General features: G+C 38.8%; 1 protein-coding gene across 1 annotated transcript in view; it reads right to left on the bottom strand.

Annotated features, from left to right (window-relative positions):
* Window positions 1–13512, bottom strand: part of NAAA (N-acylethanolamine acid amidase) — a 64659-nt gene extending 51147 nt beyond the window's left edge. Inside the window, exons 1-3 of the mRNA XM_053703400.1 lie at window positions 13233–13512; window positions 6878–7045; window positions 1345–1471 (exon numbers count right to left, since the gene is read on the bottom strand). Coding sequence (XP_053559375.1) covers window positions 1345–1471; window positions 6878–7045; window positions 13233–13417 — 480 coding nt within the window. The 5' untranslated portion in view covers window positions 13418–13512. The remainder of the gene's footprint in view (window positions 1–1344; window positions 1472–6877; window positions 7046–13232) is intronic.
* Between the last annotated feature and the right edge of the window lie 2905 nt (window positions 13513–16417).

Below are 16417 nucleotides of genomic sequence, written 5' to 3'. Positions count from 1 at the left end.
TTCTTTTCCAAGGTTTAGTTTAAGATCCTTAACTAGAGCAGCGTCGATTGTCGGGCGAGTCAGGGGGGGTAGCAGAGAGCTATTCTTAGAATAAATAGCTGGCTCTATGGCAAGATCCGACCAGATCCCATGGCGATCCAGATCAGGAGCTGTGGTCATTAGCAGGTGGGCCAACGGGAGTGTCGGCAAGTTCTCCTCTGGCACGGTTTTCGGCTCCACAGTGGGGTTCAATAGCTTAACATCAGAAGAAGCTGTTCCGGACACCGAATCTCTCCTCCGCGAGAATTTGGGGGCCATGAGGCTGTCTTTATTAGACGTAACAGTAGTGAGATTGCTGACTGGCCTGTCCTGTCGACCAGATTGCTTCTTTATTGTCAGCATTACACATAGGTCATTGCAGGAGCGCAAAAGTCTCTCTAGCTTAGGTAGGAGCATAGATTGTATTTCTGCTAGGAGGTAGGATTCAGCGGAATGTTCTTTGGCGGTAGATATCTCCATTGTATAGGTACCTGAGCCAAATGCTTACATATGCCGGGTTCTAGTAGCGATATACACCATGTGGCGGTGAAAGTCCCGCCACAGTGCCCAGTGGCTTATTTTGCCAAATGTCGTTCCGGGGGAGAAGAGCTTTTGTTACTTCTGTCTGCTAGTTGTTCCCGGGCAGCTTGCCTGCCAAGGGAGGTGCAGATGGCGTGGATAGATGGCAGCAGTATTGAAAATTAGAAGAAACTTTCTTTAGAGCTGATGAAGCTTGCAGCCATCTTGTAGAGCCGCCCACCGGAATTCGAGACGCCCACATTTTTAGCGCCGAAAAAGAGAGAGAGAGAAAAAAAGAGAAAAAGAGAGAAAGAGAGAAAGAGAGAAAGAGAGAAAGAGAGAAAGAGAGAAAGAGAGAGAAAGAGAGAAAGAGAGAAAAAGAGAAAAAGAGAAAAAGAGAAAAAGAGAGAAAAAGAGAGAAAAAGAGAAAAAGAGAGAAAAAGAGAAAAAGAGAAAAAAAGAGAGAAAAGAGAGAAAAAGAGAGAAAAAGAGAGAAAAAGAGAGAAAAAGAGAGAAAAAGAGAGAAAAAGAGAGAAAAAGAGAGAAAAAGAGAGAAAAAGAGAAAAAGAGAAAAAGAAAAAAAGAAAAAAAGAGAAAAAGAGAAAAAGAGAAAAAGAGAGAGAGAGAGAGAGAGAGAGAGAGAGAGAGAGAGAGAGAGAGAGAGAGAGAGAGAGATCGATCTAAAGTACATCAAGTGATTATTACATTTAAACTTTGTGACAGTTGTCTTTTACTATTACAAGTCAGATAAGGAATTATTTCTGGCCAGTTCATTATAGCTAGAAAATTAGAGCTGTAATATCTTACCTGCCCATTCCTTGTGAAATGTAAATCCAAAGTCAGATTTCTTAACAAATCTGAAAAGTTGTAGTCTAAGTTCCTTCCATGATAAATATTTCCTTTTTCATCTTGAGCAATAATACTTGTACAAAACCTGAATGAAAATGAATGCATTAATATACAATGCACGACAATAACACTGTAAATACAGAATACACTATAAACTCATGGACATTTTGACTATTAAAATTGCTAGAGGATGAACAGTGTACCGTGTGAGTAAAAATAGCATTTCATTTGATTATACTGGCTGACCTTAGAAAGGACATTTTGGGCCAGATTACAAGTGGAGCGTAATTTAATACTCCTGCTCGAGCGTTAACTGCGTTTGAAGTAAGTTTTATGCGCGCATTGGGTTGCGCCCATATTATGAGTTGAAAGTAAACAGTTTTTGCTCACGCGTTAACCCGACGTGCATAAAAAGTCAAACTTAGAATATCGTGACCCATAGAAGTCAATGAAGCAAAACAAAGTGGAGGAAAAAAACCTAACCCCCTATTTGCGTGCAAACACGATCCCATATTCTCAAATGCGCTAAACTGTCATGAAACTATTAATATTTCACATTCCAATGTTCTTCACATCACATAGCAGAATATGTCCTATTTCTACATTATATATATATATATATATATATATATATATATATATATATATATATATAAAAAAAGGTGTTTTCCACAAATATATATTTATACCTATATACAGGTATAGATATATACAGATAGTGTTTTGTGAGACCTTTTTTGTTTCGTGAAACAGCTAATCTGAGGTTGCGCTAACCCGATGTGCACAAACAGCTGTGATAAACCCCTTTTTGCTTGCGCTTAACTGTTAGTGTGCCACTCCTAGCCCTTTATGTTTTGTTTCCCAACTCAGGCAGATGCGGAAATGTGATATCCATCATAAGGATGCTTATTTGGCTGGTCATGTGATATAACTTTGCAAACCACTTCCACTTGTTTCTCTTCCTGTGTGCAGGAACATTTTACTGTTTGAATGTTGACAGTCAGCGTAACGTGCTAAATTTTGAACAACTTTCCAATTTACTTCTATTATCTCATTTGTAGGGTTTTTTTGGTAGCCTTTGTTGAAAATCATACCTAGGTAGGCTTAGAAGCAGCAATGCACTACTGGGTGCTAGTTGCTGATTAGTGACTGCACATATATATATGCCTCTTGTCATTGGCTCACCAGATTGGTTCAGATAGCTCCCAGTAGTGCATTGCTGCTCCTTCAACAAAGGATACCAAGAGAATTAAGCTAATTTGATGAATAAGAGAGTAGTAAAAAGATTAATCATTTAGATCATTTTTCCATGCGATTTATCAGAAATTTTGCTTCTATTACTGAGGCCCAGGACGCTTTTTGCAAACTTAAAGGGCTGTTTACTTCAGCTCCAGTTCTGTTACAGACAGATATTGAGAGACCAGTTTTCTTGAAGGTTGATGCCTCTAATATAGCTATTGGTGCAATTTTGCCTCAGAGAATGGACTTGAAGGATCATATGCATCCAGTTGATTTCTTCTCTCTGCATTTAACACCTGCTGAAGAGAATTATGATGTGAAAGATTGTGAGCTGTTGATTATTAAGTGTGCCCTTGAGGAACTTTTTATTATCTCATTTATAAGATTAAAGGCTTTAGTAATCGTCCTCATTTTTCTACAGTGCCTTTGACTTTGGTTCACGGGGTGTTATATTACAAAGGGAAGATCTTTGTTCCATCTCAAGTACACCTGCAAATTATTCAGTCATCCTGATTCTTCAGCTGCTGGTCAAGGAAGAATTAAGAAGACTTTAGATTTGATTTCCAGAATGTTTTAGTGGCCTACATTGGCAGAGAATGTCCGTACATTTGTGCCTTCCAGTGACATTTGTGCCAGAATGAAACATTCTACTATGGCTGCATCTGGTCCATTACACCCCTTACCAATTCCTGAGAGTCCATGGTCTTGTGTTACTTTGGATTTTATTGTGGATCTAATTGCACTACTCTTTATAATATTCATATCAGAAGTGATTTTGCAGTCTTTTTGGCCATGACCTCAATCAACTGCTTGGTTATTCTAATGAAGTTTCCAGCATTCCTGGTTTTGACCCCTGCTTATGTCCTAGACTTCGCCTCAAGCCTAAGCTTTAACTGTACCCTACCCAGCAGATTGATTTATTGTTGCTAATCCCTGGTACCGCTCTTCTGACGATTCTACTGCCTGCTCCTTCTGCTGTGTTCAGTACTGAACTTTGGCTTTGTTACCGACCAACCTTCAGAATACTACTTAAGCTTCATCATCTGGCTCAGTCCTCTCAAAGACAACTACCGTCTGCTCCCAATTACTGAATATTTACAGTCTTCTGCAAACTTGATTCCAATTTCCAAAATAAACCTCTTAATACCTTAAAAATACTGATCAATTAAATATGTGTAAATGGAATCTATTTTATTAGAGGCTAGAAGTCTGGATAGAAGAGTCTAACACACACATAGATATGAACTTCAGCAAGAATATCCTAATCATTATTTTTTAAGCTTTAAATATGCAGTTAACCACTAAAATAATCAAAGTATCATAAAGGCCCTGATCATTACATTACACTCTCACTGTAGATAGTGATGCTGCTTTTAAAATTCTGCTAGTGGCAGAGAACCATCTCCTCCCACAGTGAAGTGTAGTAAAATGCCTCTTGGCAAGACTGCGTTCTAGCAGCGATTTCATCCCTTTAGAACTTTACACCTGCAATTTCAATTGTGATTCAGATACCTGTATAACATAGCACTATTGTAACGATCCTTACACATTTCAAACTTACTTCAATTTTCCCTGCACTGTGTATCATGTGACAGCCATCAACCAATCACAAAATTTGAATACTGTATGTACAGTACAAACTGAACTCTTGCACAAGCTAAATAGGAGTTGGAGCCTTAGTTGCATGCTCTATCCAAGCTCTGTTTGAAGGTACATTTACATATAGGACTTTGGTCTCTAAGTCAAGAAAAGTGTATAATCTTGATAGCATATCTATATAAACATTGCTCTTTGAACCGGACCTAGATCTCTAACTAAAGTTTATGTCCCTTTAAAGTAAAAAGATGTATCTGTGAGAGTTATGTACACAATTAGACAAGCAATAACTCATGTGTAAGATACAGCACAGTGGATTGTTTGGCAAAATTACTATATAACTTTTTTTGCAGCATTATTCTTTACCATATTGTTAGGCAGTTGTTTTAACACTAAAGAGACGCAAATACACATGTGCGCTAGCATTCTGAAAGAAGGAACATCTCTTGTGTACGGCCTGTGCATCACAAGCAGTTAAAGATATGTGATGAACCTGATTCAGAGGTAAAGTTTGCATACCAGGCACAACTGCCATAGCTTGAACAGACAGAATATGGACATGACGTGGGAATCTTGTAGTCTGGAATGGGCTACATTAACAATCTTGAAGCAGCTCTAGACTTGACATTATCATAGTCTGAGGCATGCTGGGTCAGGAAGTTGGAAGCAGAACTCGACAACATTTGACCGGAATATAAAATTGTCAGCAACACATAACCAGAACTGATGTGGAAATCTCATTGTGAGAACAGATCATATCGACAACTTGAAAGCAGGACTGGACAGGCTCTTATTCAGAGCATAATGGGTTGACACTTCTGAACAGAAGAAGACAATCTCTTGGTTAGAATAAACTGGGTCAGCAAGCAGGAGAGGATAAGGACTAGACAGCACTTTGACAACAGTACCTTGAATAAATATATATATATATATATATATATATATATATATATATATATATATATATATATATATATATATAAAACATAACGTGATAAAACTGAACACAAAGAGGCATATTTAACAAATGTCTGTCGGACCTGATCCGACAGTGCGTATCAGGTACGACAGACATCGCTGAATGCGGAGAGCAATACGCTCTCCGTATTCAGCATTGCACCAGTAGCTCACAAGAGCTGCTGGTGCAACGCCGCCCCCTGCAGACTCGTGGCCAATGGGCCGCCAGCAGGGGGTATCAATCAACCCGATCAGGCTCACCAGAAACACGGGCCCTCAAGCTCCATTCGGAGCTTGATAGATAGGCCCCAAACAGTTTATTTGGTTCACAAGTCAATTTACAGCAGGTCTAAAAGAAATCACCTTTTCAGCAAACACAGTGACAAAAACAAATACTGTTCCAATTCTCGAATCTTACTTTACATTGCACATACCTAACATACTAGGCACTTAAAGGAACATAAACATTGGAATATAAAATATTTAATGATATGGGGTAACACAACTTTGCTGTACATTTTAAGTATTTATTCCCGCCCCTTTTCCTGTAATTTATCTCTGATATTTGTGGGTTTTCCAACTCAAAGAGCTTTACAAGCCTTACCCTGTTACATATCTGCCCTTAAAGGGACATAAAACCCAAAAAATTTCTTTCATGATTAGGAAGAGCATGCAATTTTAAACACCTTTATAATTTACTTCTATTATTTATTTTGCTTTATTCTATTGATATCCTTTGCTAAAAAGCATATCTAGGTAGGTTGCACATAGATGCCTTGTGCGATTGGCTCACTCATGTGCATTGCTATTTCTTCAGCAAAGGATATCTAAATAATGAAGCCAATTAGATCATAGAAGTAAATTAGAAAGTTGTTTAAAATTGTATTCTCTACCTGAAACATGAAAGAAACATTTGGGGTTTAGCGTCCCTTTAACTGGCCTCAGCAGGGCTCATCACATAGGCATTTGCAAAATAATGTGAGCTTTGCCAACAAAATTATATTGGGTAGCTGTGTTTTCTCCAGTAAAAAGTCTGGATATGCTCCAATAAAGCAAGTGTTGGGAGGAGGTTGGGCCTTAATAAAAAAAAAAATTGCACCAAACAAGGTGTAAGTTTTTTGTTTTTGTAAGTCCCATTCATTGTTATTACAAGGTGTTTTATGACCCACCCAGACCCATCTACACACACAGCCCCTCTGTGTGTGATGCCACCCCTCCACTGCAAGTCTGATCACAAAATGCCACTGCACATAAGTACTTTCACTCCCCAGAATACATCTGGTACATGCTGGGAAGTATGATAAGTAAATACTATATTGAATGACATATTCAAAGCAAAGATTAGTCTGAGAATAATATGCAGATGTATTTTTTAAAAGTATATTAATTGTTTCAATGTCAAAAAATAAGTGTAAAATGTTAATGTCCATAAAGCGGGGGGGACATCACCATTCGACAGGAACTGGAAAGACCACAATTTTCAGAATTATATTACAGGAAAAGGAGACTAAAAAAATAAAAATAATGAAATTATATTGCAAAGTTGATTTATTACATAAAATTAAAAATTTTATATAAAAATCTTAACGTATTTAATGTCTCTTTAAACTAAACCAAACAACATTTTAATGCTAAACTATTAAAAAAACATGCACATGATTTCTAATATCAAACAATAGAACCCTGAGCTTCTACTTACGCTGTTGCTTCATAACAAAGGTTTAATAGGACCACGTCACCAGGTTGAATTTGCAGTGCCCTGGCTATACCTTTCATCTCTCCAGCATATGGTTCATGAAGGAAAAGCTCTAAATCCACTTCTGCTAGTGGACGTATGATCTCATGGACCCATTTCGGTACATATGTGCTAAAAAACAACAACAAACCTGTAGTAAATCAAAACACCTATTTAATAACATACGAAGGATACAGATTTATTAAAAGAATGTGAAATTGCCTTGCCTTAAACAGGCTTGCCCAACCTAAGACAAGAGGGGTTTGGTAAAGACAACTTGAAACATCTCCAACTACTTAAAGTGTAAATATAAGTACACATTAAAAGGGACACTAAACCCAAAAAAATCTTTCATGGTTCAAGTAGAGAATACAATTTAAAACAACATTCCAATTTACTTCTATTATCTAATTTGCTTCATTCTTTAGATATCCTTTGTTGAAGAAATGGGAATGCACATGTATGAGCCAATCATACAAGGCATATTTGTGCAGCAACCAATCAGCAGCTACTGAGCCTATCTAGATATGCCTTTCAGCAAAGTATATCAAAAGAATGAAGCAAATTAGATAATAGAAGTAAATTAGAGGGTTTTTTTTTTAATTGCATGCTCTTTCTAAATCATGAAAGAAAAAAAAAGGTTTCATGTTCCTTTAATATAAAATCTGAATCTGTACATTAATTTTTGTGTCATGGTAATTTTTTATATATGTATGATAGTGTGAAATACCTTTTTTATGTTGTATTTATTTAGTTAACTCTACTCCACCTGCTCACTTTGTTTAACTATTTTTTTCCTGAGGTGATAATTTCACCTAATTTCTAATCGGATCAATAGCCACACGGCATTAAGAAAAAACTAAGTTGCAGAGCTACACGTGCGTTCTGATCTATAAGAATTCTTCTGAAGCATACAGGTGATGTAAACGTGTATGTTTCACTGTTGGGAGCGTGCATTGCTGGCTACTTAGCGAGCGGGTGGAACCATCCTCTATGTCACTACACTACAGAAACAGAAGGGAAAGGGGGCAGAGGATACACGTAAAGAGGGCATAATTAAAATTATATTTATAAAAATAAATTTGATAACAATAAATAAAAGTTAGCGCTTCACATGCCCATGCTTTGTAAATACAAATAATACATTCAATATATGGAAAATTTACCATAACTTTAAAGTCTGAGTTTGCAACAATGCTATGCATATATTGCTCAAGACACATAGACTCTCTTCAGCCTTCCTCAGTATGTTGCAATGGAAAGGATAACAGAAATTAACTGGAACACTTATTTTAAAAGGGACATGATACCCATTTCACTTTAAATTGATAACGCATAACTGTAAAAACCTGATTAGAAAATATCACCTGAACATTTCTATGTCAAAAAGGAAGATATTTTACTTCAAAATTTCTTCAGCTCACCAAAGTAAGTGCTCTGATTCAAAGTTATTCTTTCATAATCAATGCTAACTTCACACTTTGCTTTACTGTGATCTCATTGGATTTCACTGAAATCTCACAAGATTTAATAGTAATCTTCCTTAAACTGAGGATGGAAATAAAGTGACTGTGTCTAGTAAATAAGTCCAGGAACTAGCATCCAGATTTTAATGCTTAAAGTCCCTTTACAATGGGATGTGACTACTGAGAAAAAATTGAGGTCAAATATCTTCCTTTTTCACGAAGAGATATGCTGCATCACTTTCAAATGCTTCAACATTTGGGTATCATGTTTCTTTAAATTGTACTCTCTTTCTCTCTGATTATCAACTTTTGATAAATATTTTCATTCCACATATTATTTAACTGTATTTAATATGGAAGTCAAAATTTAAATTACAGTATGGTCTTATTTGAAAGAGCTGTGCTTCAATAAAGAATACCAAGAGAAGGGTACGTTTGACAATTTCTAAACAAGTAACTAAACTTTTTTTTTTGTTAAATCACATGATCTGTATGAATTAAAGTTATTTTTGTTAACTTTCACCCCACGTATAGATCTGAGAGTGTACATACTCACTAATTGGTAATTATCTTCTCATACTTAACTGACAGACAAGCTAATGTATGGTAAAGCACATACTAACCCAGACATCCTCAAACTTGGCCCTCCAGAGGTTTTGGAACTACACTTCCCATGATGCTCAGCCAGCTGATATGCTGGTTTTTTAAGCACACATTGGCTGCGTTCGGGCAGCGCTCCAAGCAAACTGGAACTCGCTTGGAGCGTTTTTCTCACACTTGCAAGTGAGATGGCTGGCGTTTTTTGAGAGCTCTGGTGACGTAAGTCCCAGCGCTTCCAGCGTGCTGGAAAAGCTGGGACTTTTCAGAGCAAGCTCAGACGCTTGGAAACATGGCAGCCTCCACACATGTGTTGCTGTGGAGGCTGCCATGTTTTTATACATATAATATGATTTTTCGTGTGCTCTAGAGAATGTAGGCCCATTTCTTTTCACTTCATACGTAGCGTATGAAGTGAAAAGAAATGGGCTACATTATCACAAAAAATCATATTATATGTATATAAACACAAAGACCTGACATTCAATGTGTATTTCCCTCACTGAGGCTGGGCTGGCGATCGTTGTGTGGCAAACTAGAGATGTGTGGGCAGGTTAGAGATGTGTGGGCGGGGTTCAGGGAGGGAATTGCCGATTCCCGATTTTGATAGATCCCCAGAGCCGAGAATGATTTCCCCAGTCTCTTGGCAAACATTGCAACTCTGACCCACCTCTATTCAGTGCAGGATAAGCTACAGGGGCTGAGCTGAGAGCAGCTGAATGGAGGTGGTTCAGAGTTCCGATGTTTGCGAAGAGACTGGGGAAATCATCGTCGGTATAACAACGGTATTGTGTAAAAGGCAGCTACAAGGGAGCTTAGTAAAAACGTTCGCATGCGCAGTCCATTATTGTGCAGCAGATCCCTTTGCGCATGCGAGCGTTTTTTCGAAGCTCCCTTGCTTGTGACGTCACCTAGCGCCACGTCATCGCTGGGAGTGAAGCGCCTCCACTAGCTCCTGAGCGCTGCCTGAACGCGGCCCTTGAATGACAAAGTGTGTTGCATTACATTACTATGTTGGGGCTTTATAGCCTGAGCATAGCTTTGACTTGTAATTACAAGACATTTCTTTTGTGCTGCTATAGGGTAACAAAGCAGCCAACACTTAACATTCTTAAAACACATTAAAATTATTTTTAAGTAGCCAAACTCCACCCACAATTTGCCTAATTTGGAGGAGCCAATCTGGGCTTTAACCCCTTAACAACCACGACATACCCTGTAGGATTGTGTTGATAAATAGCACAATATGAAAGCGGCACCCCCATAGAAAGACCAGCTACGTACAGGGTACGTCACTGGTTATTAAGGGGTTAATCCATAGACAAAAAGGCTAGGCTTTGTCATAATGTTAGTGTAAAATGCATTGTTTTGCCGTTGTTATCTGATCAAGCCAATTAGAGACAAATATGTAGAAGGGTTAGCCTGTAGAAGCCAGCAGAGAGCACTTAAAGTTCTGAGAATTAGAAATTGCTCCACTTTCATTGCTAAATTACATAAAATGGGGGAGAAATAAATAAATATTTTGCAAAAGTTGTTTCGTTATGCATAACTAAACATTTTATATGAAAAACACAAGGTGTTTACTGTCCCTTTAAGTATATCTGGGGTAAGTAGTTTTTGTGGTGGGGTAACTGATGTGACATCCAAGGGGTTGAAATATTCTTTTACATCATCACTCATGACAAATTTATGGAACGTTGGAACCCATTCCATTTCATTAAAAATGCTTTAAATGGTGTTTCATTAGTGTAGGTGTAGAAAGGGCATTTTTAATGAAAATTAATTGCATTACAATATTATTATTATTATAATATTGTTTTTTCATTATATTATTTTATCGTTATTTTTTTTATTATTAGAATTATTAACTGTGAATAAACCATTTTTTTTTTGTTCCTTTAAACAGTAGGACCAATACCTAGATTTTGCACGTGCATTGTTTAAACATGACAAAATCCACTTATCACAAATGCATTTGTGGATGCCATACAATGTTTGTGCACAGTAATGGATTGAAATGTGGGCATAAAACTGTATCGTTATAATTTGTGTTTACTAAATGTATGAATAGGACATTATTTTTATGATAGATTGTAAGGGGTTAATCATTGCGTAACTGCGTTGTTACTCACCATCCTTTAAAGGTTTAAATATACACTCTTTTGATTTACAGGATTACAACTATTACGCCCGTTAACAGTGAAGCATTTGACAGCTATGACATAATTCGCAACTATTTGTAGCCAGTTTTAACACCTATCCGAGAAACGGAGGTGTGAACTCCACAATTTAATTGATTGGTTTACTTGCACACCAATCAGAGGAGCCAGAAAACTTGATGCAAACAAAGGGGCATATGTATGAAGGTCTGGCGGACCTGATCCGACACTGCGGATCAGGTTCGCCAGACCTCGCTGAATATGGCGAGCAATACGCTCGCCGTATTCAGCATTGCATCAGCAGCTCACAAGAGCTGCTGGTGCAACGCCGCCCCCTGCAGACTCGCGGGGGTGTCAATCAACTCGATCGAGTTGATTTCCGGCGATGTCTGTCCGCCTGCTCAGAGCAGGCGGACAGGTTATGGAGCAGCGGTCTTTGTGACCGCTGATTCATAACTGCTGTTTCTGGCAAGCCTGCAGGCTCGCCAGAAACACAGGGCATCAAGCTCCATACGGAGCTTGATACATATGCCCCAAAGTATGAATGAAACATTTGCCGGTGTTCTGTGAAGGGACCGAACTTTGTAAAACAGCGAACCATGTCACTTCCTGTGACATTCCATCAGCTGTTGCTCTCAGTTTGAGCCTAATACGCATGCGTGGCAGATTCTTCACATTCCTGGGCGCATACGTCACGGTAAAACTCTTTACAATTGTGAAATTCTGAAACCATTCTATAGCGCATGCGTGGCCTTTTCTATCACAAATGGGGGTGTTTTATTGAGCAATGTTTATTGAACACTGTGCATTATGCTGTGAAACAGAAATAAGTGTATAGTTATTTATAAATATCTATTTATTTATAAGTTAAAAAAACATACAAACATTCAAAGCACTTGACTTTATGTTTACTGTGAAATACGATATGCAGTAGCGATATCCGAGTGGCTGTTTGTCATGCAGGGAGTAATAAACATCTTTCCATGTTAGTGCTTTGAATGTTTGTATGTTTAAACTTATATTTAAATAAATAACTGTACATTTATTTCTGTTTTACAGCATAATGCGCATACAGTGTTCAATAAACATTGTTTAAAAGCTAAACTGAACCAAATACAGTAAAGTACAGGTAGCCCTCAGTTTACGCCGGGGTTAGGTTCCAGAAGGAATGGTTGTAAATCGAAACCGTTGTAAATTGAAACCCAGTTTATAATGTAAGTCAATGGGAAGTGAGGGAGATAGGTTCCAGGCCCCTCTCAAAATTGTCATAAGTAACACCTAATACATTATTTTTAAAGCTTTGAAATGAAGCCTTTAAATGCTAAACAGCATTATAAACCTAATAAAATAATCACACAACACAGAATATATAATTAAACTAAGTTAAATGAACAAAAACATTTGCTAAACAGAATAATAAACCTAATAAAATAATCACACAACACAGACTTCACTTGCATTTTTCTGCAAACAGTTCTTTCTATGCATTGCAATCTGGACTGATTTATAGACAGGAAGATCTTGTTCCTTTGAAATCTGCTTGATAGCTCAGGTCTGGTTAAACTGATTAATTTCAGCTTGCTTGGCTGAAACACAAGCGGACAGCTCCACCTACTGGCTATTTTAATAAATGCACTGCTTCTCAATGCTTTTCAACAGCAGTCACATGACTGGAAAAAAAGGTTGCTATTCTGAAACGGTGTAAATTGAACCGTTGTAAAACGAGGGCCACCTGTATTGGCTTTGTTGTACTTCCTATAAACCCTCTCTAGATGATAACGACAACTGCCCCTGCTCTACTGGGGGAGTGACATGCCTCTGCAAATATGACAAGAAAACTTGATTTACATAACAGGAAAATTAGTTTAAAAAAATTGAAATGCATTCTTTTATGTAAAAACAAAGAAAAAAAGTTGACTGCAATGTCCCTTTAACTGCACTAAATGACAGGAAACAGTACTTTGCAGACACACTGGTATATATTTTAAATAGGAATCTAATATAAAATGTGTTTATATAGCCAGTTATTAAAAAGAAACATTTTGTGCTGACAACTGCCCTGAGTTTATAATAAGCCAATAAGGATAAAGCACTTACTCTAGTACTTGTTCCATTGCCTCTCTCAAGTATGAATAGTTGTAATTCTTCAGCACAGGCTCCCATCGCTGCTCAGGTGGCAGGTCAAGGCTTATATTATAGAGTGGTGGTGCAGTGTCCTGCATGTAAGAGGTGCAAGGAAGAGCACAGGGGCCCAGGAGCAGCAGCAAGTACAGCCAAGCCATGAGATAGTCAAGAAATGCACGGGCAACGAGTTCTGCAGCGCGTCCTGATGTTATTGCACACTGTGCACAGCTCTGACGAAGCAAGTACAGTACGGCGGGGAGGAGCACAAAGCTGTATATCACAATAACAAGGCTGTGTCTGCAGCAGGGAGAGGGGTGGGGCCAGCCAGTTAGTTAGTTCGTTCTGTTCCACTTCCAGCCCACTGCCCAGGCTGTGCAATGAGAGAGAGGAACAGGAAGGGGGTGGGGTAAATGCTGCAGCAGCATGTTATAAAAAACAGCAGATTTATGTTTGTGTGTGTGGTGTGGCTTGGCACTGTCTGCTACTCTGTGCTGTAGTAGGCAACAGGTCAGCATAGGAGAGGTCTATAGTGAAAACATTGTTATATTTGTGGTAAGCAAAATAGTAATTTCAGACAAATAGTATTAAAACGAGTATTCAGGCAAATAGGGTTTCCAGTTTCTTTCAGCTTCACGTTTTTAAAGCCTTTGCCTAGGAAATAAGTGCCCAGACAACCTGGGAAAGTGGCCCTTGCTAACCAATAGCCATCTAGGACGGAGCCCTCAAGGAAAGTGGCCCTTGCTCGCCAATTTCCACCCAGCCACTCTGGAAAAATGGTGCCTGCTAGCCAATAGATGCCCAGGCACCCTGGGAAAGTGGACCCTGCTCACCAATACGCACCCAGGTACCCCGGCATAGTGACCACTGCTTACCAATATGTGCACAGACACCGCAGGGAAGTGCCCCCCTGCATGTTATCTGGTCCCTATGTGCCCCCTGCAGAATGCCTGACACCCATGTGCCACCTGCATAATATCTGCTAATTATGTGGGTTTGGCAAAGTGGGCGGAGCAGAACTTTAGGGTAGGGGGTATGGTAAAAGTTTTCATGCAGGTAACTGATAGCTGCAAAGTGTCCCTGGAATTATTTTTCAAATGTTGGCAACTATGCAGACCTTGAGTAAGCAATTTCAAATAAAGACTAAAGGTAGACTCCCCAGGTTTAAAGTATTCCCCCAGAAAATAAAACAGGGAATTCAGCATAAAAAATTAATTCTATTAATTCAATAAAAAAGTGGTGGCAGGTGTGGCGGAGGGGAGGAGCTAGCAGGTGAAGGTGCGCTGTTGCCTAGTGTTGATTTCAGCTAGAAGGGAGCTACACCCTTCCCCCTCAACGCTATTGTCCTTAGCCCAGGAAAGTGGCATGAGTCTTGGGTGATAGACTCAGCGGAAGGACGGTGGAAATAAAGCTTAAACAAGTCGGGAGACTGAACAACCTGGTGCCCCATATCTGATATCAAAGATACACACGGCTAGTGAGGTTGGCAGCCTGACAATACAATACAACAAAAGGATTATTAGCAGTGGGTGCCTATCTAAAACAAAGTGCCTACGAGTGCTTTCCTAAGGAAGGAAGACTGCAGCCTAGGAGCTCTACATTGTTAGCTCACCCGCTGTGCCTACTATGCTGACGGCTATGCTGAAAATCACCTGCTTGAAGAAGAGAAGGTCTTACCTGTAAAGCGGCTCACCTGGTTTTGAGCAGACGCGGAAGCGGGTGATTTGGATGCCGGTGCTGGTGTATTGCGAGGGCTCCGTGTATCATCCTGCAGCTGGGAGCGCAAGGCTTGTGGAGTGGTTGTCAGAGGCAGAGGGAGTCTTCACCGATCTACGTCATCAGCTACTGCCGCTTTCCTGTTTGCAGTCTCCAGTGTGTGGTGTGCCTCGCTCAAAGCAGAGGAGAAACAGGTAACCAGCTCCCTGCTGATGGAGTAGAGAACGTTGGCGATAACCACCAGAGATACGGTAAGCCCTCGCTGGGAGTAATTGTGGAGTAAAGAGACATTGTTGCCTGGAAATTGGCGAGGTGAATGCATGGTTAGGAACAAGGTGGAAATCTCCTATGAGTATTGCCTTTGTCTGTTTTCTCTCTCCCCCTCAATATTTAAATTGGAGACAATAGAAAAGTTGCAAAGGGGAGACTGGGAAAAGAACGGTATAAAGCACGGGAGGAAGAACAAATAAAGAAAATTGCAGAAGGAGGGGAAAGGAAAAAAAAACAGAGAGACTGAGTTGATCTCAAAGTAAAAATCTATAAGACTGTGATTTGATAAAGTAAAGACTCTGGCTATTGATATTCGCAGTTGGTCCCAGGGCAGATAATATTAGTAATCAAAGTCTTATAAAGGGTGTGCTTGTTACACTGGCTAGACTTGATCTGTAAAATAGAGGTCTAGTAAATAGTTAAGAAATTATCATGTAACTCACTGTATAGTTATAAGACCGTGTAAATAAGAATTTTTATTTTGCTATATCTGTTTGGTTTGAGATTAGTATTTGGCAAAGGAGGCTGTTGTCCCTAAAAAGGGGTATAATTGATAAAGTTAGTGGGTGGGAGGAACCTACCTAAGCAAGCTTATTTTTGTTTAAGTGTAACTATCTACTTTAATTTAGTAAGCTGCCCTATACAGCTGACAGAGGCTGGTCTTATTTTCACTTATTTATTTATAAGTATTAAGCACTAAATCACAATTTTTTTTTTTATTTTTTTTTTTTTTTTATTTTAATTTGTGTGTGTTATAGGGAAAAAAGAAAAAAGGGGGGGCAACGGGAGGAGGGGAGGATTTGGTATAGTGATACATATTATTCTCACTGATTGGAAGCTTCTTTTTTTTTCACATAAATAATCCTCTTAGGAGGGGAATAAGGGGGACACTCACTTATATGGATAAGTTTTTGACACAGAAAAAAACCAATCTCCAGTGATGTCAGCTAGAAATAAGGAAAAAAAAAATAAAGGGAATAATGAAACAGTGGTTGAAGCAAACAACGAGAGTTTTAATCAGATAGACACTGTGACATTGATTAAAAACATTTCAGAGATTTTCATTCCTCAATTTGACCAGGTTAAGGCAGAAATTACAGGGCTAGCCTCCGAAGTCAGGCAATTTTCTAAAAGACTATCTGAAGTGGAGCAAAGGGTTTCAGATATAGAAGATA

The sequence above is a fragment of the Bombina bombina genome, chromosome 2 (assembly GCF_027579735.1).
Source record: "Bombina bombina isolate aBomBom1 chromosome 2, aBomBom1.pri, whole genome shotgun sequence".
Taxonomy (NCBI): domain Eukaryota; kingdom Metazoa; phylum Chordata; class Amphibia; order Anura; family Bombinatoridae; genus Bombina; species Bombina bombina.
The sequence above is the reverse complement of the archived record's forward strand: the minus strand, read 5'-3'. Positions and strand labels throughout refer to the sequence as shown.